At 54.4% G+C, this 27,550-nt stretch overlaps 1 protein-coding gene across 2 annotated transcripts; it reads left to right on the top strand.

Annotated features, from left to right (window-relative positions):
- LOC112612356 (myocyte-specific enhancer factor 2B-like) lies at positions 1-27,233 on the top strand. Of its 2 annotated transcripts, XM_025366780.1 has the most exons (10): positions 1-574; positions 15,003-15,117; positions 22,106-22,188; positions 23,431-23,634; positions 25,000-25,134; positions 25,627-25,774; positions 25,935-26,068; positions 26,162-26,255; positions 26,424-26,535; positions 26,792-27,233. In XM_025366780.1, exons 1-10 carry the CDS (start codon positions 368-370, stop codon positions 27,015-27,017), a joined length of 1,458 nt encoding a protein of 485 aa, XP_025222565.1. In that variant the 5' UTR covers positions 1-367; the 3' UTR covers positions 27,018-27,233. The 2 variants fall into 2 exon arrangements, with proteins under 2 accessions (XP_025222565.1, XP_025222566.1); XM_025366781.1 differs by lacking the exon at positions 15,003-15,117 and having other exon boundaries at positions 490-574.
- The last annotated feature ends 317 nt before the right edge of the window (positions 27,234-27,550 follow it).

Raw genomic sequence — 27,550 nt, 5'->3', positions numbered from 1 at the left:
AGTTGATTGAGGCCACACAGGCGACCCCAGAGCCCCGTCTTGCAGTCTTTCCATTCTAGTGAGCGCGAAGGTCAGCGTTCCCTGCGAGAAGGGCTTGGTTCCTCGGGTCGACGGGGTCCGGGATCGGAGTTCTATTTCGCTCAGGATGGAATTAATCCAGGCAAGTTGGGCCGAGTTAGGAACAGGTTTAGAATTAGGGTTAGGGTCACAGTAGGGTCAGGGGTCGGCAGTAAGGTCAAGGGCGCCCAGTGAGGGCGGGGAAAGCCTGGCCAGTCTGATCCAGACCCCTCCCTTCGTCCTGCTTCTTCCTTATCCGCGCCCCCACCCCTGGCGCCCCAGCATCCTTTCGCGTCTGAGTCCCAGGCCCATGAACTCCCGGGGCGGGGCCACGCCCAAGTGCCCGCCCATCGCCGCCTCCAGGGTGACGCCCTCTATGCAAATAAGCCCGTCACGCCCAATCAGCTCCCGGGGGCAGGGCCGCCCGCTCCCAAGGCACCTGCGGCCGCGGGCCCCTGATCTTCGTGCAGCCGCCGCGGGTCCGTGCGCCCAGCGTCCCAGGGCTCAGGCCGAGCAGGTGCGTGTCATATCGGGTTGAGGCTCCTGCGGTGTCCTCTGAACGGCTTCTGCGGGCTAGGTGGGTTTTGGAGGTCCGCGTGTACTGCTGGGCGTCCCAGGGTGGGGTGTGTGTCTAAAGGGGTGTGTGTCGTGGGGTTGTGAGTCCCGGAGGTTGTGGTAGGAGGGAGTTGTGTCTCCAAGGGGTGTGTATCTGAGGTGTATGGGTCTGGAAGTTGTGTGTCCAAGGGCTCTGCGTCTGAGGTTTGGTGTGAGTCGGGGAGTTGGAGAGTTAGCTGTGTGTCCAAAATCGTGATGCAGGGAGGCCCTATTATGTGTCTGTGAGCTCTATGATGTGGCATGCGATGTCCCTCTCTCCTGATGTGCACTCCTTTAGCATTAGCACGTCCCCTGCGCACAACCCTATGCCTTCCTTCTGTGGGTGTACACTCGTTTGTCACAGCAGGACGGTAGGCATAAACCTTGGAATGGGGGAGCAACAGCTGCCTGGGCCAACCCTCCTCCCTCTGCCTCAATGACTGTACCTGGGACTTGGGTACAGGAACAAGAGTCACATCCCCGTGTGGTTGTTAGCACACGACAAGGTGGTGGCAGCATTACTTTCATGGTCACAGTCCTCACTCCCTGTCTCTTTTGGGGTCCAGGGCTGCAGATATGGGCGACCTGGGTCCCTGGCCACCCTAACCCCTAGTTGCAGACCCAATTAGTCAGAAATAGCTGGCCGGGCACCGTGGCTTATGCCTGTAATCCCAGCACTTTGGGAGGCTGAGGCAGGAGGATCACTTGAGCCCAGTAGTTTGAGACCAGCCTGGGTGACATAGCTAGACCCCCATCTTTTTTCTTTTTTTCTTTCTTTCTCTTTTTCTTTCTTTCTCTCTCTCTCTCCTCTTTTTTGAGATAGGGTCTCATTCTGTCGCCCAGCCTAGAGTACAGTGGTGATCTTGGCTCACTGCAACCTATACCTCCCAGACTCAAACGATTCTCCTCCCTCAGCCTTCCCAGTAGCTGGGATTACAGGCATGTGCCACCACTGCCTGGCTAGTTTTTGTATTTTTAGTAGAGATGGGATTTCACCATGTTGGCCAGGCTGGTCTTGAACTCCTGACCTCAAATGATTCACCCGCCTCAACCTCCCAAAGTGCTGGGATTACAGGCGTGAGCCCCTGAACCCAGCTTAAAATTTTTTTTTTTTTTTTTGAGACGGAATCTCACTCAGTCACCCAGGCTGCAGTGCAGTGGCTCAATCTTGGCTCACTGCAACCTCTGCCTCCTGGGTTCAAGTGATTGATTCTTTGCCTCAGCCTCCCGAGTAGCTGGGACTACAAGCATGTGCCACCATGATCAGCTAATTTTCACCATGTTGGCCAGGCTGGTCTCATGTGATCTGCCCACTTCGGCCTCTCAAAGTGTTGGGATTACAGGAGTGAGCCACCGTGTCCGTCCAAAAAAAAATTTTTTTTAATTAGGCAGGTGTGGTGGCTTACATGTATAGTCCCAGCTATTCGGGAGGCTGAGGCAGGAGGATCACTTGAGCCGAGGAGTTCGAGTCTGCAGTGAGCTATGACTGAGCTAGTGCACTCCAGCCTGGGTGACAGAGCAAGATCCTGTCTCTAAAAAAATAAAAATAAAAATAAAGAAAAGAAACAAAAAAAAAATGGCCAGGTACGGTGGCTCACACCTGTAATCCAAGCACTTTGGGAGGCTGGGGTGGGGGAGCGGGGCGGATCACCTGAGGTCAGGAGTTCGAGACCAGCCTGACCAACATGGAGAAACCCCGTCTCTACTAAAAATACAAAATTAGCCGGCCATGATGGTACACGCCTGTAATCCCAGCTACTCAGGAGCCTGAGGCAGGAGAATGGCTTCAACCCGGGAGGTGGAGGCTGCAGTGAGCCAAGATCACGCCATTGCACTCCAGCCTGGGCAACAAGAGCAAAACTCCGTCTCAAAAAAAGAAAAAGAAAAAGAAACAAAAAAATAATAAAGGCCTCAGACTAGCCTGGCCAAGAATCATCCCTGGGAAAGGGTAGGGCCCCTGGACCTTGGGCATTAGGGACAAGAACTCTCAGACTCTTGGAGTGAAGGAAACTGGATACAAAAATCTATTTCGACTTCGGAGGACCAGTGTCTGAGGACTGATTTCCAGAGGTGAAAGGGGCTCTCTAAAAAGGCAGGCTTGTTCCCTCATGTCTCCTGCCTGTTGTGCGGTAAAGAGGGAAGCTTGGCCTCCAGCAGACAGAATTTCAGGACATTTAGGATCTTGGGGTATCACCTGAGAGAGCAGGAAGCTGGTTTGCAGGAGGGAAGGCTGAGGTCAGGTAGTAACACTAGGCCCCTCAGAAAAAGGATGGAGCTCAAGGCCATGCCTCAGCCCCTGAAGAGAACAGAGGCCGGGGGCGCAGGGCCCAGCTTCCTCTCCCTCCTCTCTGTGTGACCCCCCAACAGGTGGCTGCCCCTCTCTGAACTTTGTGGCCGCTCCTGTGAGCCGAGCAAGTTGAACCCAGTCTTGGCTTTCCCATCCCAACGAACGATTTATTTTATTTATTTATTTATTTTTTTTTTGAGACGGAGTCTCACTGTGTCTCCCAGGCTGGAGTGCAGTGGCGTGATCTCGGCTCACTGCAAGCTCCGCCTCCCGGGTTCACGCCATTCTCCCGCCTCAGCCTCCCAAGTAGCTGGGACTACAGGCGCCCGCCACCGTGCCCGGCTAATTTTTTGTATTTTTAGTAGAGACGGGGTTTCACCATGTTAGCCAGGATAGTCTCGATCTCCTGACCTCGTGATCCACCCGCCTCGGCCTCCCAAAGTGCTGGGATTACAGGCTTGAGCCACCGCGCCCGGCCCGAACGATTTATTTGGTTAAACTATGGCCCAACCAGGTGAACATCTGGAAAATGCAAATGAAGAAGGGAAGACGAATTAAAAACATTTGTTCACCGCAACTTGGGTGCAATGAGTGTAGACATGCTGGGTGTTTGGCCTTCTGGAAGAGGTGTTTTTTTGTTTTATTTCTTTCTTTTGGTTTTTGAGATAGCATCTTGCTCTGTTGCCCAGGCTAGAGTAAAATGGTGTGATCTTGGCTCGCTGCAACCTCCACATCCTGAGCTCAAGTGATCCTCCCGCCTCAGCCTCCTGAGGAGCTAGGAATACATGCTCACACCAGCACACCCAGCTAATTTTTTTTTTTTTTTTTTTTTTTTTTTTTTTTTGAGACGGAGTCTCGCTCTGTCGCCCAGGCTGGAGTACAGTGGCCGGATCTCAGCTCACTGCAAGCTCCGCCTCCCGGGTTTATGCCATTCTCCTGCCTCAGCCTCCCGAGTAGCCGGGACTACAGGCGCCCGCCACCTCGCCCGGCTAGTTTTTTGTATTTTTTAGTAGAGACGGGGTTTCACCGTGTTAGCCAGGATGGTCTCGATCTCCTGACCTCGTGATCCGCCCGTCTCGGCCTCCCAAGTCTGGGATTACATTTTTTTTTTTTTTTTTGAGACAGAGTCTTACTCTGTTGCCCAGGCTGGAGTGCAGTGGCACAATCTCAGCTCACTGCAACCTCCGCCTCCCAGGTTCAGGCGATTCTTCTACCTTAGCCTCCTGAGTAGCTGGAATTACAGGTGCGTGCCACCATTCCCGGCTAATGTGTATATTTTTAGTAGAGACAGGGTTTCACCATGTTGGTCAGGCTGGTCTCAAACTCCTGGTCTCAGGTGATCCACCCGCCTTGGCCTCCCAAAGTGCTGGGATTAAAGGAGTGAGCCACCGTGCCCGGCCTGTGCCCACCTAATTAAAAATAAATAAATAAAGATGGGGTCTTGTCATGTTGCCCAGGCTGGTCTTGAATTCCTGTACTCAAACAATCCACACACCTTGGCCTCCCAAAGTTGTGGGATTATAGGCGTGAGCCACCGCACCTGGCCCACTTTTATTTATTTATTTATTTATTTATTTATTTATTTATTTATTTCTAGAGACAAGGTCTCCCTATGTTGCCCAGGCTGGTCTTGAACTTGGCTCAAGCAATCAGCCCAACTCGGCCTCCCAAAGTGCTGGGATTAGAGGCATGAGCCACCACTCCCTGCCCCCTTCTGGAAGATTCGAGGCACAGAGTGGTCTGGAGACAGACTGTCTTTCTGTCTGTCTTTCCTTGAGTGTTGCAATCACAGCTCCCTGTGACCTTGAACTCCTGGGCTCAAGTGATCTTGTCACCTCAGTCTACTGAGTAGCTGGGACTGTAGGGGAGCGCTACCATGACTAGCTTTTTTTTTTTTTTGAGTCGGAGTTTCACTCTGTTGAGGCTGGAGGGCAGTGGTGTGATCTTGGCTCACTGCAAACTCCGCCTCCCGGGTTCACGCCATTCTCCTGCCTCAGCCTCCCAAGTAGCTGGGACTACAGGCGCCCGCAACCACGCCCGGCTAATTTTTTGTATTTTTAGTAGAGACAGGATTTCACCATGTTAGCCAGGATGGTCTCGATCTCCTGACCTTATGATCTGCCCGCCTCAGTCTCCCAAAGTGCTGGGATTACAGGCGTGAGCAACCACGCCTGGCCTCTTTTTTCTTTTCTTTTTTTTTTTTGTTGAGACAGAGTCTCGCTTTGTCGCCCAGACTGGAGTGCAGTGGCCGGATCTCAGCTCACTGCAAGCTCCGCCTCCCAGGTTCACGCCATTCTCCTGCCTCAGCCTCCCGAGTAGCTAGGACTACAGACGCCCGCCACCTCGCCCGGCTAGGTTTTTGTATTTTTTAGTAGAGACGGGGTTTCACCGTGTTAGCCAGGATGGTCTCGATCTCCTGACCTTGTGATCCGCCCGTCTCGGCCTCCCAAAGTGCTGGGATTACAGGCTTGAGCCACTGCGCCCGGCCTTTTTTTTTTTTTTTTAAGTAGAGATGGGGTCTCCCTATGTTGCCCAGGCTGGTCTTAAACTCCTGGGCTCAAATGGTCCTCCCGCCTCGGCCTCCCAAAGTGCTGGGATTACAGGCATGAGCCCAGCCAGATGCCATTTTTCTGAGAAGATTTAGAATGTGTCTGGGATCAGTTTTGGGTTCAGGGAACTCGCCCCAGCCCCGGCCTGTGAATCCCCATGGGGTAGGCAAGGAAGTTAAATCCCGTTTCTCAGCCTCCAAAGGGCCTCTCTGGGGCTGCATCCTGGGGACTTGTGTGGTTACCCTGATACCCTGGGGCCCAGGATTGAGTTTGCTGGACACTGTGATGGTGATTCTGGGCTGGACAGGCCCAGGCCCACTTCCCAGCCTGGGTGGGGGTGGTGAGATTGAGGTGTCACATGATGGCCCCGGGGTGCAGCCCAGGATTGGGTGGGGATCTGGGGGTCTCACCATGTGGCCCTGGAAGAAGCCTGCCGAATCCTGTGTAAAACAGGGCAACTATCTCTGCTTCCCTGGGGTGTCTGGGGGTCAGGCAGGTCTTATATGTAAATGAGGTGGGGTGTGGGCCCGGCGAAGACAGTAAGGGCTCAATAACAGAAGGTCCCATCTGGGCTGTGATCAAGCGGAGGTGTTTGTGAGCCCATCCAGGGCCCTTTCCTCTCCGCCCTCTGCCAGGTGCTGTTTCCCTCCAAGCCCAGGTTCACCCAAGGTCAAGGTGGGGCGTGAGGAAGGGAGAAATGGAGGTGGATGGTAATAAGAGTCATGGCTGCTGTGGGCATGGGCCTGCCTTGCCCACTGTTCCAACCTGCAGCCTGTGCCTGGTGCAAGCCCTATCATCCCTAGCTGGATGCTGGCCTGGCTTCCTGCTCCAACAGGCCTTTTCTCCATGGACGCCACAGGGTCTTCTGAAAATTCCGAATCAGACCGCAGTCCTCCCCTCCTCACACACCTTCCATGGCTCCCTCTTGCTCTACGTCCACCCTCTTTCTGTCCCCCAATGCCTCTCTGACCTTCTCTGTCTCCAGCCACCCCTTGCTCACTCCACCCTAGCTGCATGGGATTTGCCTGCTCCTGGAACCCACCTGTTTAGCACAATCCCACCTCAGGGCCTTTGCACCTGCCATTGTGTCCACCAGGCAGGCTGGCTCCCATCTCCCTGAGACACCTCAGAGACAGGGTCTTGCTCTGTCACCCAGGCTGGAGTGCAGTGGTGCGATCTCGGCTCACTGCAATCTCCGCCTCCTGGGTTCAAGCAATTTTCATACCTCAGCCTCCTGAGTAACTGGGACTGCAGGTGTGGCGCCCCTACACATCACCACCCTGTGGCTGGTGTCCTGTCCTCCTCAAGACCACTCCTCTTCAGAGAAGCCCTCCTGGACCCTCTGTCCAAAGTAGCTCTCCCCCTGCCCCACCCTCCACTGCCTCCCCCTGTTGAATTTCTTCCTTGAAGTCCTTCTTCCCAGATACAGTTATGTGGCCGCTGTTGCCTCCCCCATCAGACTGGGTGATGGGGGAGACCTTGCTGTGCCCACCCCCTGCTCCTGCATCCCCGGCACCTGATGGGCTCCCAGACATTTCTGCGGGAAGATATTGGGGGCTGACAATGTCCTAAAGCCCCATCTCAGGGTCCCTGCTGGCTGCATCTTGGGGCTGCCGGGCTTGTGGGCAGAGTCCTTTCTGCCCAGTGCTGACAGATGTGCTAATTTCCCAAGCAGGGAGGCTGGGGCATCTGGGGATACATTTCCGAGGCCCCACAGGGAGAGCTTTCTCTGGAACAAAGAGAGGAAAACCTTCGGCTGTCCCTGCGGCCACTACTGTGGCTCAGGGGACATCACTGGGGGCCTGAGAGAGCCTTGGACTCTAGCCTGCATGGGACAGCAGGGTCAAATTCAGAGTGTGGGGTCTCTCTTGGCTCCATGGGCTGGGTGACCTCTGACTCCCAGGTTCAAGTGATTCTCCTGCCTCAGCTTCCTGAGTAGCTGGGACTACAGGCGCCCACCATCATGCCCGGCTAATTTTTGTATTTTCAGTAGAGATGGGATTTCACTATGTTGGCCAGGCTGGTCTCAAACTCCTGACCTCAAGTGATCTGCCCACCTCGGCCTCCCAAAGTAGTGGGATTACAGGCGTGAGCCACCACACCCGGCCTGGAACAGGACTTCTTGGCCAGGTGAGAGTGCCTGTGCCAGGTCAGGTTTGCCATGGATGGTCACCTGGACATGGTTTTCTCCCAAGCTGGGCAGTGGGACATTCAGAGGGTCAGTTCCTTGGCCTGAGAGGAGCATCAGCACTGTCCAATTGACTGTTTTGCTGTGAAGGTTGTTTAGAGGAGGGGCCACAAACTGGCAGCCTGTGGGCCGGATGGGGCCTTAAATTTGTTGTGTGGACCATGAGGTGTTTCAAAGAGAAGTGAATAAGTAGGGCCAGGCTCACACCTGTAATCCCAGCACTTTGGGAGGCCGAGGTGGGCGGATCATCTGAGGTCGGGAGTTCGAGACCATTCTGACCAACATGGAGAAACCTCGTCTACTAAAAATACAAAATTAGCTGGGCATGGTGGGGGCGTGCCTGTCATCCCAGCTATTAGGGAGGCTGAGACAGGAGAATTGCTTGAACCTGGGAGGCAGAGGTTGCGGTGAGCTGAGATCACGCCATTGCACTCCAGCCTGGGCAACAAGAGCGAAACCCATCTCAAGAAAAAAACAAGTAGTTGCTGGGTGTGGTGGCTCACTTCTATAATCCCAGAACTTTGGGAGGCCAAGGCCGGCAGATTGCTTGAGCTCAGGAGTTCAAACCAGCCTGGGCAACCTAGTGAGACCCTGTCTCTACAAAAAATAAGATGTCAAAAAATCAGAAAATTAGCCACGTGGAGGGATAGGCGCCTGCAGTCCCAGCTACTCAGGAGGCTGAGGCAGGAGATTGGCTTGAACCTGGGAGGCGGAAGTTGCAGTGAGCCCAGATTGTGCCATTAAACTCTAGTCTGGGTGACAGACCAAGACCCCATCTCAAAAAAAGAAAAAAGAAAAACAGAAAACTGAGTAAGTTGTCAGTGTTGCTTCTGTTTGTGAAGCAGTTGTTTGCTCATTGATTCAAAGAAGGGTGACTGAGGGCCTTCTATGTACTAGGCGCTGGGGAGCCCGGCAGGACGAGATGCTCATCAAAGAAAGCAATAAAGAAACACACACCAAAAAATCTGATAGGGCTGAGTGCTGCAGAAAGAGTTGAATTTGGCCGGGCGTGGTGGCTTACACCTGTAATCCCAGCACTATGGGAGACCAAGGCAGGAGGATCACTTGAGGCCAGGAGTTCGAGACCAGCCTGGGCAACATGGGGAGACCCCAGCTCTACAAAAAATACAAAAATTAGCTAGATGTGGCATCGTACTACTCCCAGCTACTCCAGAGGCTGAGGTGGGATGATCGCTTGAGTCCGGGAGGTCCAGGCTGCAGTGAGTTGAGACCACACCACTGCACTCCAGCCTGGGTGACAGAATGAGACCCTGCCTGAAAAAATTAAAATAAACATTAAAAAAAATGTGGTGCCTCCAGAAAGAGGGTTTTCTGCAGGTCTTTAGAGGACATGGAGACACTCCTGGACTTGGGCAAACCTAGAAGGGTGTCCCGGGGTTGGACACAGTCCGGGAAAAGGGAGAGTGATGGGCAGGTAGGGGATCAGTTTGGGGCTGTTGTTGCAGATGCCCCCAAACGGGTAAAAGATAGGCTGGGAGTGTGCTGGTAGACACCTTTTCAAGTGAGGGGAGAGGTGGGTGGGTCCCTGGGGAGTTTGCATGGACCCCTTGTAGACACAGGAAACCAAGGCTCAGAAAACATCACGCAGTGGGCAAGTGGTGGGATCCTGGACTGACCAGCCCACAGCCCCAGCCCTGGCCTCTCTGTGCATGGCCAAAATGGGATCCTGGAGCGGAGCAGAGCAGAGGGGGCATCCCACAGGGGGTCCCACTCACCCTGGACTCCTGCCCCTCGAACAGGAGCTGTCCCTCCCAGGAGCAGGCCCAGGGAGAGGTGGGAAGGAGGGTCTGAGGGCTCCCCACTGGGCCTCACTTTCCCCATGGATGCCAGAGGGACCTGTGGAGAAAAGGACCCCCATGGGGCCTTCCCCAGCTGGAACATTCTAAGATTCCTGGATTCTAACACTACCCATTCAAATCTAGCCTCAGATGCCCCCAGCCTGCATTTCACCCCTGGTGGGTGGAGACCACCCTGCCTTGGGAAGGAAGCCAGGCCTGTGTGGTGGCTCACACCTATAATCCCAGCACTTTGGGAGGCTGAGGCAGGAGGATAGCTTGAGGCCGGAAGTTCAAGACCAGCCAGTGTGACAAAGTGAAACCCCCTTCTCTACAAAAATTTTAAAAATTAGCCTGGCATAGTCTGTTTAAAAGATAGGTGTGCGCTTGTAGCCCCAGCTACTGGGAAGGCTGAGGTGGGAGGAATGTTTAAGCCCAGGAATTGGAGGCTGCAGTGAGCTATGATGGCGCCACTGCACTCCAGCCTGGGCAACAGAGTGAGACCCCATCTCAAAAAATAATAATAATAATTAAAAAGAAGAAACCCAGCCAGGTATGGTAGCCTATAATCCCAGCACTTTGGGAGACTGTAGTAGCAGATCACACGGGGCCAGGAGTTCAAGACCAGCCTGGCCAACATGGTGAAACCCTGTCTGTACTAAAAATACAAAAATTAGCTGGGTATGGTAGCGCATGGCTGTAATCCCAGCTACTGGGGAGGCTGAGGCAGGAGAATCGCTTGAACCTGGAAGGCAGAGGTTGCAGTGAGCGGAGAACATGCCACTGCACTCCAGCCTGGGTGACAAAGCGAGACTCTGTCTCACAAAAAAACAAAAAAGAGGAAAGCCAGAGTGTGGGTGATACCACTGCAGGGATGGGGGGCCCTACCTGTGTAATGGGGGAACCAGTGTGGATTGGGGGAAGTCTGTATATGTTTTCTGGAAGAGTCTGCATGCGTCTAGTGGGGGTCTCCATATTGTTCAGGGGAAAGGGGTCTGTGTGTATTTGGGGGACTGGCATGTGTTTAGGGAGATCTGTATGTGTCTGCATTTGGGGGATTGGCATGTGTTGGGGCGTCTGGGTGTGTCTGAGTGTGTTCAGGTTCTGTCTATGCAGAGGGAACAGAATGCGTTTTGGGGACATGTGTGTTTGGAGAGCTATGTGGGTTGGGGGTTTGACGTACTGTGAACTACATATATTTTGGGGACTTTCGCAGGAGCAATCCTTGTGTGTTTGGGGTATCTGTTATGTTTTGGGCATCTGTGGATTTTCCGCGGCTGTTTGGGGGTCTCCATGTGTGGGGAATATTCCTACCTCCCATTGTGCCCATACAAGGATGGAGTGACCCCCAACCCCATCCGCCCCTGTCCCCCAGCACTCCACCAGGAGCTTTCTGGGGCCCTCAATCTGAGCTGGGTTCCCCCAGGATGGAGAGGTGACCCCAAGGCCTTCTGAGAGGCATCAGGGCCCGGCGGCCACAAACGCTCCCCGCATCTATAAAGCACTTTACTATGAAGCCCCTCCCCTCAGTTCAGCCAGGTGGCTCCTGCTACCCCCTGACTTTCCGGGGGAGGAAACTGAGTTCCAGAGAAGCTCAGCAACGGGGGAGTCACTGCCCGAGCCCACCCTCTCCCCTGAGTCCCTGAAGGCAGGTGCGGGGCTCCAGGGACCGCTGTGAACTGAGCCAGGCCGCCAAGTCACCTACCTGCCCCCCGACCTGGGCACCACCTCCCTAGGCCCCCAGGGGAGGAGGCAGGCCCAGGGCTCTGGCTGGGGAAGGAGGGTCGCCTGCAGCTGGGGTCGGAGCCGCTGGAGCCCCCAGGAGAGGGGAGGAGGGGTCCTGGCTTTCCAAGGGGCTCTTCCTGTCGCCCATAATGAGGTACTTGGGGAGCAGGTGATGAAACCACAGCCTGGGTTGCGTGAGGCGGGGCGACAGGCCTGATTCGCTGCAGGGCCCACGAGCAGTGCCCCCTCCCCGCTTCATCGCCTCCCGCGGGCCCTCACCCCCACCCCCACCCGACCCACCTGCCTCTCACTTCTCCTTTCCCGGCCTGGGTTCCTCCGCCAAGCCATGGCCTCCCTGCGGGCTCAGGGGTCTGGCAAAGTGACTGCAGCTCAGCCCCCCAGTAAAGTCCCGCACGGGTGCCAAGAAAGGGAACTTGACTTGCTCCTAATCTTTTCTCTTAAACCCCTGCTGCAAAGCCTGTGAGGTTAGGATGCTGTGACCCATTTTACAGGGGAGGAAGCAGGTGACTGATGACAGTATTTCAAGGTGGTCTTGCAGGATGCGGCACTGACTCAGCACCCCTAGTTCCAAGACCCGGACCTTCTTCCTTTTGGCTTCCCAGAAGCCAGAAGAAAAGTTCAGTAGAGGCCCCTGTGCGGGTGCTCACGCCTGTAATCCCAGCACTTTGGGAGGCAGAGGTGGGTGGATCACTTGAAGCCAGGAGTTCAAGACCAGCCTGACCAACATGCTGAAACCCCGTCTCTACCAAAAATATAAAAAATTAGCCAGGTGTGGTAGTGGGCGCCTGTAATCCCAGCTACTCGGGAGTCTGAGGCAGGAGAATCGCTTAAACCCGGGAAGCAGTGGTTGCAGGGAGCCGAGATCACGGCACTGCACTCCAACCTGGGCGACAGAGCGAGACTCAAAAAAAGCGAGTCTCAAAAAAAAAAAAAAGTTCAATAGACCCCTGCTCCCTACCCTCTCCCCAGCTGGTGGGAGAAGGATTCTCACCCCCAATTAACAGGTGAGAAAACTGAGTCCTACCACGCAGAGAGGCCAGAGGGGAAGGGTCAGCGGAGGGGTGGGATTCCCTCCAGCACCCCATCTCCATTACTGGGGGTCTAAGAGGCCTCGCCAGTCTGTGGAGATGATCATCTATGGCTTGAAGAGCTTCAGGGTAATGTTTGTTGATTGACTTAGTGACCACAGATACTGCCAGAGAATTTCTGATGCTTCCGTATTCCTGAGCTTTTCTTTTGTCCTCTCAATTCCCCCTAACCCTCACATTGCTCAGGCCTGGGATCACCAGGCTCCTCTTCTATCCCAGGTCACCAGCACATCCTGCCCCTTTGGTCACCAAATGAACAGTCCACTTCTGCCCAGGTGCCACCCCTGTCTCCATTCAAACTCCGTATTTCCCACTGGCTCAGCCTCTTCGTGTCACCTCACTCTAGCCTGAACAGACACCGCTCCCCAAGGCAGCCATAAGCAGCAGGGAGCTTTTTTATTTTTAGAGACAGAGTCTCACTCTGTCACCCAGGCTGGAGTGCAGTGGCCCCCTCATAGCTCACTGAAGCCTCCACCTCCTGGGCTCAAGTCATCCTCCCGCCTCAGCCTCCCAAGTAGCTAGGACTACAGGCAGACACCACCATGCCCGGCGAGATTTAAATTTTTATTTATTTATTTATTTATTTATTTATTTATTTATTTATTTATTTTAGGCTGTGCACTGTGGCTCTCACCTGTAATCCCAGAACTTTGGGAGGCCGAGACTGGTGGATCACCTGAGGTCAGGAGTTCGAGACCAGCCTGGCCAACATGGTGAAACCCCATCTCTACTAAAAATACAGAAATTAGCTGGGTGTAGTGGTGGGCGCCTGTAATCCCAGCTACTCAGGAGGCTGAGGCAGGAGAATTGCTTGAACTGGTGAGGGGGAAGTTTCAGTGAGCTGAGATTGCACCACTGCACTCCAGCCTAGGTGACAAGAGCGAAACTCTGTCTCAAAAAAAAGAAAAGAAAATTTTTTTTAGAGTCAGAGTCTCACAATGTTGCCAGGGCTGGAGTTCAGTGGCGGGATCTCAGTTCACTGCAACCTCTGCCTCCCCTGCTCAAGTGATCCTCCCACTTCAGACTCCTGAGTAGCTGAGACTAAGGGGCGCACCACCACACCTGGCTAAATTTTTTATTTTTGTTTATTTATTTTTTGAGACAGGGTCTGGCTCTGTTGCCCAGGCTGGAGTGTAGTGGTGTGATCTTGGCTCACTGCAGCCTCTGCTTCCTGGGCTCAACTGATTCTCCCACCTCAGCCTCCTGAGTAGCTGGGACCACAGGCATGCCACCACACCCAGCTAACTTTTTTTTTTTTTCCTAGAGACAGGGTTTTGCCATGTTGCCCGGGCTGGTCTTGAACTCCTGGGCTCTAGCGATCCTCCCACCTCAGCCTCCCAAAGCACTGGGATTACAGGCGTGAGCCACTGCGCCTGGCCCCAATTTTTTTTTTTTTTTAGGGGCAGGGGCAGGATCTCACTATGTTGCTCTGGCTGGAAGCTTTTTAAGAAATCTTCTTTTTGGGCCAGGCGCCATGGCTCATGCCAGTAATCCCAGCACTTTGGGAGGCCGAGGTGGACAGATCACCTGAGGCCAGGAGTTTAAGACCAGCCTGGCCAACATGGTGAAAACCCATCTCTAGTAAAAATGCAAAAATTAGCCAGGCACAGTGGCAGACGCCTATAATCCCAGCTACTCGGGAGGCTGAGACAGGAGAATTGCTTGAACTCAGGAGATGGAGGTTTCAGTGAGCTGAGATCATCCAGTGCACTCCAGTCTGGGTGACAGAGCAAGACTCCACCTCAAAAAAAAAAAAAAAAAAAAAAAGAGAGAGAGAGAGAGAGAGAGAAATCTTCGTTTTGAAATAAATCACATGAAGAAAAATGCACAAATCAGTAGAGTTGAGCTCAACACATTTGCACAAACCGAACACATCTGTGTACCCAAACCTGGGATCCAGGAACAGGACTTCCCCAGCCCCTGGGACTTCCCCCTTGGGCCACTGCCTAATCACAGCTGCTGCCCAGGGTGACCAATGTGCTGTCTGATGTCCATCAGCCTCACTGAGGGATTTTTTTTTTTTTTTGACATGGAGTCTCGCTCTGTTGCCCTGGCTGGAGTACAATGGCACAATCTTGGCTCACTGCAACCTCCGCCTCCTGGGTTCAAGTGATTCTCCTGCCTCAACCTCCCAAGTAGCTGGGATCACAGGCACATGCCACCACGCCCGGCTACTTTTTGTATTTTTAGTAGAGATGGGGTTTTGCCATGTTGGTCAGGCTGGTCTCAAACTCCTGACTTCAAGTGATCTGCCTGCCTTGGCCTCCTAAAGTGCTGGGATTATAGGCTTGAGCCACAGCATCCAGCTGCATCAGTGAGTTTTGATTGTTCTGAAACTTCATGTAAATAAAATCACACAGCGCGTCCTCTCGGTGGAGTCTGGGATCGTCGAATTGGCCAATGGTCTCTGAGATTCATCCACGTGGTTGTGTGTAGCAAGAGTGCACCCCTTTTCTGTGTTGTGCCATAACTGATCATAGAATCGACAAGAACGTGTTGACCAACTCTCCCATTAAGGGCTTCCGGGTTGATTCCAGTTTGAGGCAATGATGTACGAAGCGGCAGAAAACATTCTTGTCTGTATCTTCAGGTGCAACTTGGACCCGTTTGTCTTGGGTCACAGGGTAGGCATCTGTTCAGATTTAGTAGATGCCAGAGAATTATCCAAGTGTTTGTCCCTTTTTCCTCTACCACCAGCGATGCATGAGAGCTGGAAGTGGAAGAGCTTGCAAGATCATTGCTCACTGTAATGTTGAACTCCTGGGCTCAAAGAATCCTCAAGCCTCAGGCTCCCACATAGCCAGGACTACAGGTGTGTGCCACGGCGTGCAGCTAATTTTCACTGTTTTTGTAGACAGGTTCTCGCTATGTTGCCCAGGCTGGTCTCCAATTTCTGGCCTCAAGCAATCCTCCCACCTTGGCCTCTCAAGTAACTGGAAGTATCTGGGAGTAGCCAGGAGTTTGAGAGCAGCCTGGGCAGCATAGCAAATCCCTGTCTCTACAAAAAGTTTTAAAAAATTTGCTGGGTGTGGTGACACTTAGCTGTAATCCCAGCTACTCGGGATGCTGAGGCTGGAGGATCACTTGAGCCCAGGAGTTCAAGGCTACAGTGAGCTATAATTGCACCACTGAACTCCAGCCTGGGCAACAGAGGAAGACCCCATCTCAAAAACAAAAAAAATGACTTGGCTAGATCCCATCTATTTCAAAGATCTAAGTTCATTGAAATAACACTGCACTTTCCTGTTGTGTGAGATTTGAGAAAATAGCTGTAAAACCACCTGGACCTGTTGCCTTTAAACATGTTTTTTAGTTATTGTTTTAATTTTGAAATTATTATTATTTTTTAGAGACAGAGTCTCACTCTGTTGCCCTGGCTGGAGTGCAGTGGCTCAAAGCTCACTGCAGCCTTGAATTCTATTGCCTTTCAAAAAAAATTTTTTTTTTTTTTAGACATAGGGGTCTCGCTATGTTGCCTAGGCTGGTCTTGAACTGCTGGGCTCAAGCAATCCTCCTACCTTGGCCTCCCAAAGTGCTGGGATTACCAGTGTGAACCATCGTGCCCAGCCCAGTTTATTACTTTTTTAATGCTAGGTCCTGAGTCACCTTTCTAATCTTCTATGGTTGTTGGGTCTACTTAAGCTTTCTACTTCTTCTGAGGTCAGTTCTTGGCTCAGTGACTTGCACAGGTTGATGCTTAATAAATGCTAAGTATGAGGGTGCAACAAAAGGGCTAGGAAGGTGCTGGACTCTTAGTTTCAAATGCCCACCTCCCTCCCCTTCTGCTCAGGATCCCATCCAGCCTCTGCATCTACCTCCAACTACATGCCTCCTCCCCCAGGAAGCTCTCCTGGGTTTCTTCTCCTGTTCTTTCTTCTATGCTTCATTCCTTGGTCAATAGGTCCACCTCTCTGCCTCTGCCCTGGGCAGATGCCACAGCTCTCTGATTTCTGGCTGGACAAAGCAGGGAGGGTATGTGTGTGCGGAAGAGGCCTCCCCAAACCTCAGCTTCCCCCCTCGTGCCTGGCACATTCAGCCTGTGCCGCCACCTCCCCCAGCAGTTCCGATCACACCAACATCTGGAGAATGGGCCACCAGGGTCTGTCTGCGGCTCTGGGCAGGGATTTGCATGTGACTACAAATATACATACACACTCTGGCCTGCCGCCTCCGCATTCTTTGCCTGGCCCTTCACACCTGGGCCCGAGACAAGTCAACGCTGAGTGGCTGGATTTGCATGCGCGTGTATTTCTGGGCAGGGTATCAGCTGGGGCAGTCTGAGAGGAAGTTGTTGAGGGAAGCTGTAGGGTTGTGGAGGAGGTCAGTGACATCTCTCTTGATCTACTCTGCTCACCAAACCTTACTGTCCATTCCTAGTCCTTATCCAGAGGGGCTTTTAGTCTGGAGGAGACAAATCTGGATATATATACCCTCAATGCCATGGAATCTGAACTGGAGGAGGATGGTGACTGTGGGAGACCAGAAGAATGGCAGGGAGGACTTCCTAGAGGAATGGGTTTTTTGAACTGGGTTTTAACGTTTGAATAGGAGTTGGCTTGGTGAAAAAGGGGAAAGGCTCCTTCTAGTCAAGAGATATTTATCGAAGAGAGAGAAGCAGGCAAGAGCTGATTTGGGAAGAGGACTTGAATGCCAGGCTAAGTGCTGGAACTTTCTCATAAGGGCAGTGGGGAGCCATGGAGAGTGTGTGAGCAGGAGAGGACCATGCTCAGAGCTGTGTGTTGGGTAGATTCCCTCAGGGGCTAGAGTGGAGGATGGCTTTGGTTCCACGTCACTGGGGTTCAGGAGAGTGAAACTCCTGCATGCGTTCATCTGCACCTGTCAGGCTTGGCTCCAGAGTTGGTGTAGGGCCTGCTGGCTTCTGGAGGACTAAAGCACCCTGGAGTACAGTGACTTAAAGTGCAAGGCACAGGCCCAGCACAGAGGGGGCCCTACCCCCAGTCTCTGTCCAGACAGACACAGCCCTTCCCTCCTCTCCAGCCGCCCATCATCTCCATCCTGGCCTCCAACAGACCTGCTCTCCATGGAAGCCATGAGCTGAGTCTTAAAATAATAAACCAAGCCCATCCCTTCTCTGCTTAAAACCTTCTCATAGGCCGGGTGCGGTGGCTCACGCCTGTAATCCCAGCACTTTGGGAGGCCGAGACGGGCGGATCATGAGGTCAGGAGATCGAGACCATCCTGGCTAACACAGAGAAACCCCGTCTCTACTAAAAAATACAAAAAACTAGCCTGGTATGGTGGCAGGGGCCTATAGTCCCAGCTACTTGGGAGGCTAAGGCAGGAGAATAGCTTAAACCCAGGAGGCGGAGACTGCAGTGAGCTGAGATCGGGCCACTGCACTCCAGCCTGGGCGACAGAGCGAAACTCCGTCTCAAAAAAAACAAAAAACAAAAAAAAAAAACCTTCTCATAGTGGCTCATGCCTGGAATCCCAGCACTTTGGGAGGCCGAGGCCACTGGATCCCTTGAGGTCAGGAGTTCAAGACCAGTCTGGCCAACTTGTCAAAACTCTGCCTCTACTAAAAATACAAAAATTATGCCGGGCGCAGTGGCTCACGCCTGTAATCCCAGCACTTTGGGAGGCCGAGGCGGGCGGATCACGAGGTCAGGAGATCGAGACCATCCTGGCTAACATGGTGAAACCCCGTCTCTACTAAAAATACAAAAAAAATATTAGCCGGGCGTGGTGGCGGGCACCTGTGGTCCCAGCTACTCGGGAGGCTGAGGCAGGAGAATGGCGTGAACCTAGGAGGCAGAGCTTGCCGTGAGCCGAGATCACGCCACTGCACTCCAGCCTGGGTGAGAGCAAGACTCCGTCTCAAAAAAAAAAAAAAATACAAAAATTAGCCAGGCGTGGTGGTGCACGCCTGTAATCTCAGCTACCTGGGAGGCTGAAGCAGGAGAATCGCTTGAACCTGGGAGGTGAAGATCACGCCACTGCACTCCAGCTGGCATAACAGAGCAAGACTCTGTCTCAAAAAATAAAATAAAAGGCTGGGCGCGGTGGCTCATGCCTGTAATCCCAGCACTTTGGGAGGTCCAGGCAGGCGGATTATGAGGTCAGGAGTTTGAGACTAGCCTGACCAATACGGTGAAACACCGTCTCTACTACAACTACAAAAATTTGCCGGGCGTGGTGGCACATGCCTGTAGTCCCAGCTACATGGGAGGCTGAGGCAGAAGAATCGTTTGAACCAGGGAGGTGGAGGTTGCAGTGAGTCGAGATCGCACCACTGCACTTCAGCCTGGGTGACAGAGCGAGACTCCATCTCAAAAATATATATCTATTAAAAATGAAAAATAAAATAGGAAATAAAATAAAATATGCCCTCATAGCTCCACATCACTCTTAGACCAAAATCCACAGCCCTCCTCCAGCTCAGAAGGCCCACAGTGGGCCAGGTACAGTGGCTCACACCTGGAATCCCAGCCCTTTGGGAGGTTGAGGCAGGAGGATCACTTCAAGCCAGGAGTTTGAGACCAACCTAGACAACATAGTCAGACTCCATCTCTGCAAAAATAAAACAAAAATTAGCAGGGAGTGGTGGCACTCACCTGTAGTCCCAGCTATTCAGGAGGCTGAGGTGGGAGGATTACTTGAGCCTGGGAGGTCAAGTCTGCAGTGAGCTGAGATTGCACCACCGCACTCCAGCCTGGGCAACAGAGCAAGACTCTGTCTCAAAAAAATAAATAAATATGGCCAGGCATGGTGGCTCACGCCTGTAATCTCGGCACTTTAGGAGGCCAGGGCAGACAGATCCCTTGAGGCCAGGAGTTCGAGACCAGCCTGGCCAACATGGTGAAACTCGTCTCTACTAAAAATACAAAAATTAGCAGGGTGTGGTAGTGCATGCCTGTAATCGCAGCTACTCGGAAGGCTGAAACGGGAGAATCACTTGAACCCAGGAGAATCGCTTGAACCCGGGAGAATCACTTGAACCCTCCAACCTCATAGCTGTTACTTTTTTTTTTTTTTTTTGAGACGGAGTCTCGCTCTGTCGCCCAGGCTGGAGTGCAGTGGCCGGATCTCAGCTCACTGCAAGCTCCGCCTCCTGGGTTTACGCCATTCTCCTGCCTCAGCCTCCCGAGTAGCTGGGACTACAGGCGCCCGCTACCTCTCCCGGCTAGTTTTTTGTATTTTTTTTTTTTTAGTACAGTCGGGGTTTCACCGTGTCAGCCAGGATGGTCTCGATCTCCTGACCTTGTGATCCGCCCGTCTCGGCCTCCCAAAGTGCTGGGATTACAGGCTTGAGCCACCGCGCCCGGCCCCTCATAGCTGTTTCTTATCCCTCCTCAGGGCCCTGGCACCTGCTATTCCTTCTGCCTGGAACTCACTTCCTGTCTCAGCTCTGAGGGTCTCAGTGCAGACAGAGACTGCCCAGTTCTCCCCCATCGCATGACCTCTGCCCTAGCCGTGGTGTCTATGTCTAAAATGGGGACAGATGGAGTGAGAAGGGGCTCGAGTGAGGTCTTCCATGCTTAAGAGACTCAGGCCTAAGCCCCAGCCCTGCCACTGCTCTCATGGGACCCCGGGCATCAGGGGCATTTCCGGAGTCATCTTGGCACTGGGACCTCTGGACCAAGGCCCCCCTCCACCCCCCAGGGACCCATCAGGGTGGGGGCAACACATCCCAGCCGTGGGAACAGTCCCGATTCCGGCTGGGGATTAAAATTAGCCCTGGAGGTTAAATTTAGCAAGTTAAGCTGGAGCTGAGGGTCTGGGACCGACAGCCTGAGCTCTACATAGTTGTGGGGGCTCAGAGACCCAGCCCAGAGAGGGCAGAGGGTGTGCCTGGGGTCACACAGCATGCCATGTATGCCAGTCGAGGTATCTGACACTTCCGGGCCCTAGGATAATGGAGGGCCTTTCCCAGACTGCTTGGGCAGGGGTCTGGCAAGCCCCTGTGACCACTCCCAGAGAACAATCTGGATTTCTTTCTTTCCTTCTTGTTTTTTTTTTTTTTTTTTGAGACTGAGTCTCACTTTGTTGCCAAGGCTGTCAAAGTCTCGGGATCTCGGCTCACTGCAACCTCTGCCTCCCAGGTTCAAGGGATTCTCCTGACTCGGCATCCCGAGTAGCTGGGTCTACAGGCGCCCACCTCTATGCCTGGTTAATTTTTGTATTTTTAGTAGAGATGGGGTTTCGCCATGTTGGCCAGGCTGGTCTCAAACGCCTGATCTCGTGATCCACCTACCTCAGCCTCCCAAAATACTGGGTGGCATGAGCCACCGCGCCCAGCCGGATTTCTTTTTCTTTTTCTTTTTAAGACAAAGTCTTGCTCTGTCACCCAGGCTGGGGTGCAGCGGCACTCCTGCCGCAGCCCCCCAAGTGGCTGGGACTACAGGCGTGTACCACGACACCTGGTTAATTTTTGCATTTTTAATAGAGACACGGTAGGTTGGATGCAGTGGTAATCCCAGCACCTTGGGAGACCAAGATGGGTGGATCATAAGGTCAGGAGTTTGAGACCAGCCTGACTAACATGGTGAAACCCCATCTCTACTAAAAATACAAAAATTAGCTGGGCATAGTGGAGGGTGCCTGTAATCCCAGCTACTTAGGAGGCTGAGGCAGGAAAATCACTTGAACTTGGGAGGCGGAGGTGTTAGTGAGCAGAGATTGCGCCATTGCACTTCAGCCTGGGCAATAAGAGTGAAATTCATCTCAAAAAAAAAAAAAATAGAGACAGGGTTTTGGCATGTTGGCCAGGCTGGTCTTGAACTCCTGATCTCAAGTGATCTGCCTGCCTGGGCCTCCCAAAGTGCTGGGATTACAGGCGTGAGCCACTGTGCCTGGCCTGATCTGGATTTCTTGATAACTTGTTGCCAAGCCTGGTGGTGGGTGCTCAGCATTTCATACCAGCCCATTCACAGAAGAGCAAACTAAGGCCTGGGGAAAGGGCCTTCTGTGCTGAGGGCTGCCCTGAGGGTCAGAGGGAAGGCCAGGCCCGAGCGCAGGTCCGCGTGACCCTGGAGAGGCCCCTTGCCTGCAGCCTCAGTCACCTGTGACATGGTAGAGGCTGGGAGGTGGAGTGTGGTCACACAGTTGGCGGAGCGGGGATGTCCCCTGGGGTGTCAGGGGATGTCTGTACAGCGGGCAGTGGCTGCAGGACAGGCCACGTGATTTGATTGTTCCCAGGAACCTCGCGTGGGGGTCTCTGGGGAAGGCCTGGACCCCAACATAGTCCAGCAGTCTCCTCCTTCTGGGACCCCTACCAGGGCAATCTCACATCTCCTTGAGTGGGGTACAGGAGTTCTTCCAAGTCACCAAGTGGATGCCAGGCCCACATCCTGGCCCAAGGACTCCGAGCTGGAGGCCTTTCCAGAGTGTGCCTGCATCCTCCTGCTACAGCAGCCTCAACCTCCCCAGCTCAAGTGATCCTCCTACTTCAGCCACCAGAGTAGCTGGGACTACAGACGTGTGCCACCATGCCTGGCTAATTTTTGCATTTTTTGTAGAGCCGGGGTTTCAACATGTTGCCCAGGCTGGCCTCAAACTCCTGGGCTCAAGTGATCCTTCCGCCTTGGCCTCCCAAAATGCTAGGGATCACAGGCGTGAGCCACCATGCCCCATTTGGTCTAAACATGTTTATTGAGCCTCTACTGCATCCTCGGGCTGGCCGGGGGCGGAGTCTGCGACAGTGACCCAGCCTGCCTTGATTTTCCCCATCATCTTCCCCTCAGTGACTGACAGGGGCAGGTAGAGGAGAGGCGTGAGGCTGGGGTACCCCTCCCCACTCTCCACCCACTCACTCTGTCCTCTCCCTCTTCTCCTCCTAGACAGAGATCACTCCACTCAGCCTGGGACGATGGGGAGGAAAAAAATCCAGATCTCCCGCATCCTGGACCAAAGGAATCGGCAGGTGAGTTCCACCAGGTGGAACAGTGGTTGGGAAAGACATTCCTAGCAGGGGGCGTGGCCTAGGCAAGGGGCTGACCTGACCAATTGAACTGCAGGGGAATGAGGAGGCATGAGGAGTCCTGATGCTGTGTCAGCATTTCTTTCTTTTCTTTTCTTTTTTTTTTTTTTTGAGATGAAGTCTCACTCTATTGCCCAGGCTGGAGTGCTATGGTGCGATCTCAGCTCACTGCAACCTCTGCCTCCCAGGTTCAAACGATTCTCCTTCCTCAGCCTCCTGAGTAGCTGGGATTACAGGCACGCACTACCATGCCTAGCTAATTTTGCATTTTTAGTAGAGACGGGGTTTCACCATGTGGGCCAGGGTAGTCTTGAACTCCTGACCTTGTGATCCGCCGGCCTCGTCCTCCCAAAGTGCTGGGATTACAGGCATAAGCCACTGTGCCCAGCTTGTCAGTGTTTCTTGTTTCCCCTCCCTCCCTTCCTCCCTCTCTCCTTCCCTCTCTGCCTCCTTCCCTCCCTCCCTCCTTCCCTCCCTCCTTCCCTCTCTCTTTCCGTCCTTCCTTCCTTCCTTTTCTTTTTTTTTGAGACAGAGTTCACTTTGTCACCCAGGCTGGAGTGCGTGGAGCAATCTCAGCTCACTGCAAGCTCTGCCTCCTGAGTTCAAGTGATTCTCCTGCCTCAGCCTTCCAAATAGCTGGGATTACAGGCGACCGCCACCACACCCGGCTAGGCTAATTTTGGTAGTTTTAGTAGAGTCGGGGTCTCACCATGTTGCCCAAGCTAGCCTCGAACTCCTGACCTCAATCAATCCTCCTGCCTCGGCCTCCCAAAGTGCTGGGACCTCAGGCTGAGCCACCGTGCCCGGCCTGCTCATTTTCATGATCATTTATTCATTTATTCTCCCTGATGGCTGGAACCCCAGCCACAGGGGAGATGGAGCTCGACACAGCCACACCCAACTCAGAGGGCCAGAACAGAGGGAGGCCCAGAACTGGGAAAGCCCAGAGAGAGCATGTGGGCTCTGCTTGGGAACCCAAGGCACACTTCTCAAAGGGCAGGAGACATTTGGGCTGGGTTTTGAAGCTCCAGTAGGAGTTTGCTAGGTTGTGACATGAGAATTACCAGCGCAGCCAGAAAGAATCCTGAGGTATGTTCGGGGAAGAGTTAGGCCCTGCCACTTCCCCCACACCACCCCACATTCGTCTCTTCTTCTCTCCCCTACCCCTGCGGATCCTGGGTCCAGGTAACGTTCACCAAGCGGAAGTTCGGGCTGATGAAGAAGGCCTATGAGCTGAGCGTGCTCTGCGACTGTGAGATAGCCCTCATCATCTTCAACAGCGCCAACCGCCTCTTCCAGTACGCCAGCACGGACATGGACCGCGTGCTGCTGAAGTACACGGAGTACAGCGAGCCCCACGAGAGCCGCACCAACACTGATATCCTCGAGGTACCCCAGGTCCTCCTCCCCAGCCCCACCAGGCCCTGTGCACACTGCTTTCTCAGAGCCCAGGGACCCTCGGTTTGCACAAAAGATGAGCATCTTCATCTGGCTTTACGGGCTGATGTCCTTTATTTCGGCTGTCCCTAGAGTCGGGGGACCTTTCTAGGGACAGCAGAAATAAAGCACATCTGGCAGGTTGTGGCGGCTCACACCTGCAATCCCAGCACTTTTGGAGACTGAGGCAGGGGGATCACTTGAGGTCAGGGATTCTAGACCAGCCTGGCCAACATGGCATAACCCAGTCTCTACTAAAAACACAAAAATTAGCCGGGCGTGGTGGCTTATGCCTCTAATCCAAGCTACTTGGGAGGCTGAAGTAGGAGAATTGCTTGAACCCGGGAGGCGAAGGTTGCAGTGAGCAATTTCGCGCCATTTCACTCCAGCCTGGGCAACAGAGCAAGACTCTGTCTCAAAAAAATAAGTAAATAAAATAACAAATAAATAAATAAATAAATAAATAAGACAGAGGGGTCTTCACTGGGATGGGAAGCTAAAGCCTAAGGGCTGCAGAGAGCAGCGGGCTAGGGCTAGGCCTGGGAGTCCTCAGTGTTTTAGAAGTGTGGGGCAGAAGGTGGCAAAGAAGAGGTTGGGGTCCAGGAGTGTGTGGTTCTGTGGCCGCAGGAGAAGGCAGCTCAGGAAATCTGCTGGCGTTTCTTAAGCAGCTTTTTTTTCTTTTTTTGAGACCGAGTCTCGCTTTGTCGCCCACTCTGCAGTGCAGTGGCACAATCTCAGCTCACCACAACCTCTGCCTCTCAGATTCAAGTATTCTCCTGCCTCAGCCTCCCAAATAGCTCTGACCACAGGCATACGCCACCATGCCTGGCTAATTTGTATATTTTTAGTAGAGATGGAGGTCTTACCATGTTGGCCAGGCTGGTCTCAAACTCCTGACCTCAAGTGAATCTACCTGCCTCGGCCTCCCAAAGTGCTGGGATTACAGGCGTGAGCCACCGCGCCCAGCCTCTTAAGCAGCTTTTGATGCCAGGCTATGAGGCTGCAAGTGGGGGCAGAAGGGAGGTCCTGGAGTCATGTCAGGAGCAGCATTAGGACAGTGCCAACAGGCCTGCATGAATCTCAGCTCCTGCTATGTCGATCTGGGCAGGACCTTGGGCTCTCTGGTCCCAGGGGAGGAAATTGCTAGCTGGTATCTCACTGGGGTTTGGTCAGTGGGGTGTGGCTAGAGCAGGCCATGCCTGCATTCCTCCCCACTCATGGGGCTGGATGGGGATAGTCTCTCCCCTCTCCCATAGAACTGGGTTCCCTGGCTAGGGTAGGGGTAAGCGTCTACCCTGTTGTCTCCTGTCCCCATAGACGCTGAAGCGGAGGGGCATTGGCCTAGATGGGCCAGAAGTGGAGCCAGATGAAGGGCCTGAGGAGCCAGGAGAGAAGTTTCGGAGGCTGGCAGGCGAAGGGGGTGATCCAGCCTTGCCCCGACCCCGGCTGTATGTAAGTGACTCCCTGGCTCTGTGAATGAGGCATTCCTCCTACTTCCTAGGCCCAAGTTGTTGAGGCTGGTACTGAGAGAGGGGCTTAGAGCCAGAGATCCTGGAGTTTGGAGGCAGGTCTCCACCTGGTTGGGCAGGAAAGGCTTCTTTGAGAAGTGGGCACCATAGCTGGGGCTTTGAAGGATGAGTAAGAGTTCAACAGGTGAACAGTTCCCGCCTTCATTTCATCTTTGATTCATCAAACACTCTGTGCAGCCCCCTCAGTGCCAACTCTACACTAAGTGAGAGGCCTTGGCTCTGAACCTACCTGTCAAGGATAGGCAGTCAGACAGAAGCTCCCCCAGCCTGTGGGGTTAGAGCAGGTAGGGAGCCTGGTGGGAGGTGCAGCAAAGGCTTCCTGAAGGTAGAGCTGGGCCCCTGAACTCATCAGGATTTTCTCCCTTGGACCCCATCTGGCCTGGGATCATCTGACCCATCCCCTCTCTACCCAAAGCCTGCAGCTCCTGCTATGCCCAGCCCAGACATGGTGTACGGGGCCCTGCCGCCACCAGGCTGTGACCCCAGTGGGCTTGGGGAGGCACTGCCCGCCCAGAGCCGCCCATCTCCCTTCCGACCAGCAGCCCCCAAAGCCGGGCCCCCAGGTGAGCATGGGACAGTGGGGTGGGGGTGGGGTCCTGGGGGGCTGTGTGGGTGCATCTTGGCTCTGGCACTGCCGGACTGTGTGCATCACCTCTAAACCTCAGACTTCATTAGTTGACATGGTCCGCCTGTCCTCTCTCTCTGGGGTCTCCTCTTCCCCAGGCCTGGTGCACCCTCTCTTCTCACCAAGCCACCTCACGAGCAACACACCACCCCCACTGTACCTGGCGACGGAAGGGCGGAGGCCAGACCTACCTGGTGGCCTGGCTGGGCCCCGAGGGGCACTAAACACCTCCGTGAGTGAGGGGAGGGTGTGGTGGGGCTGATGAGGGCAGACAGGGCGGGCTGGGTGTGGGCCTCAGTTTCCCCTTCACCCTCTCTCCGCACAGAGAAGCCTCTACAGTGGCCTGCAGAGCCCCTGCTCCACTGCAACCCCTGGACCCCCGCTGGGGAGCTTCCCCTTCCTTCCGGCAGGCCCCGCAGGTACACCCCCTAACCCGCCCCGCCCCGCCTGGGAAGCGTCCGTACTCCTGCCCTCTGGGAGTTCCACACTCTCTCACCCACCAGAACTCAAAACTCACCGGGGGTGGTCAGGTTTGCAAGAGGCTTAAGGAGAGGTCCAGGCCTCAGCCCCCAATTCCTGCCCAGCAGAATATGGCCTGGGAGACCCTCCACCGCCCCCTGGCTTGTTGCAGCCCCCCACCCTGGCCCCCTGGCAGCCCTCGAGGGGTGATGGGCCCCCCGCCGTGCCCTCCCAGCCCAGGTAAGTGCCCTGACGACGGCCCCAGCTCAAGTCCCGCTCCTCCAAAGCCCCTGCCGCTGCTGTCCTCTGGTGGCCATCCCTGGTACTGCGCACACTTCCGGTGCGGATGGGCAGTTATTTTGAGGCCCCAAGAGGGACCGCCACCCCCTCCTTTCCCAAGGTCCTCCTGCCAAGCCTTTGCCCACGCTGTGCCATCCCCTGGCTTCCTTCCCTTCCTCGCTGAGCTCACGGCCTCCCTCTCTCTTTCCCCCTGCAGTGGGGGCCGAAGCCTGGGCGAGGAGGGCCCCCCAACCCGCGGCGCCTCCCCGCCGACCCCCCCAGTCAGCATCAAGTCCGAGCGCCTCTCTCCGGCCCCCGGGGGCCCCGGCGACTTTCCTAAGACCTTCCCCTACCCCTTGCTCCTCGCCCGGTCCCTGGCAGAGCCTCTGCGGCCCGGGCCCGCCCTGCGCCGGCTGCCCTTGGCCGACGGCTGGCCCCGGTAGGAGACCCCTGGTGGCACAGGCCCAGGACTCTCGCCGGGCACGGCGAGGGCACGTGGGGACCCCACCTCCCTCCAGGCCTCTTCAGAGAAGACTCGACAGTGACGGCCCCCTCCGCGGTGGGGGCTTGGACTCAATCCATGCTGGGGGCACTCCTTTCCTTCTTCCTCTTTGTGTGTATACCTAAAAATAAAACGCGCGTGGCGTCCGTGGACCAGACTGACTGTGGCTGCTCAGAACTCGCCTCATTCTTGCCTAGTCTTGGCTTGGGGTGCCCCCTCCAGAAGCCGACCTGAGATGAGGACTCAAGAGCCCGTGGGGTGTCCGGGAGGGCTGCCAGGTGCAGGGGTGGGGAGGTGAGGCGGGAGGAGCCCTGCAGGGGACGCGCACCAGCAGCGGGTGCTTAGCCCGCGGGGGCTTCTGAGGACAGCATAGAGTGATCGTGCACCTAGAATGGTCCCACTCCAGGGGTGAAGGCCCCGGCTATTTCCACTCCAGGGCCAACGGCCAGGGCTGCTCCTGGCGCTGTGGGTCAT

The sequence above is a fragment of the Theropithecus gelada genome, chromosome 19 (genome assembly GCF_003255815.1).
Source record: "Theropithecus gelada isolate Dixy chromosome 19, Tgel_1.0, whole genome shotgun sequence".
Lineage (NCBI taxonomy): Eukaryota > Metazoa > Chordata > Mammalia > Primates > Cercopithecidae > Theropithecus > Theropithecus gelada.
The sequence above is the reverse complement of the archived record's forward strand: the minus strand, read 5'-3'. Positions and strand labels throughout refer to the sequence as shown.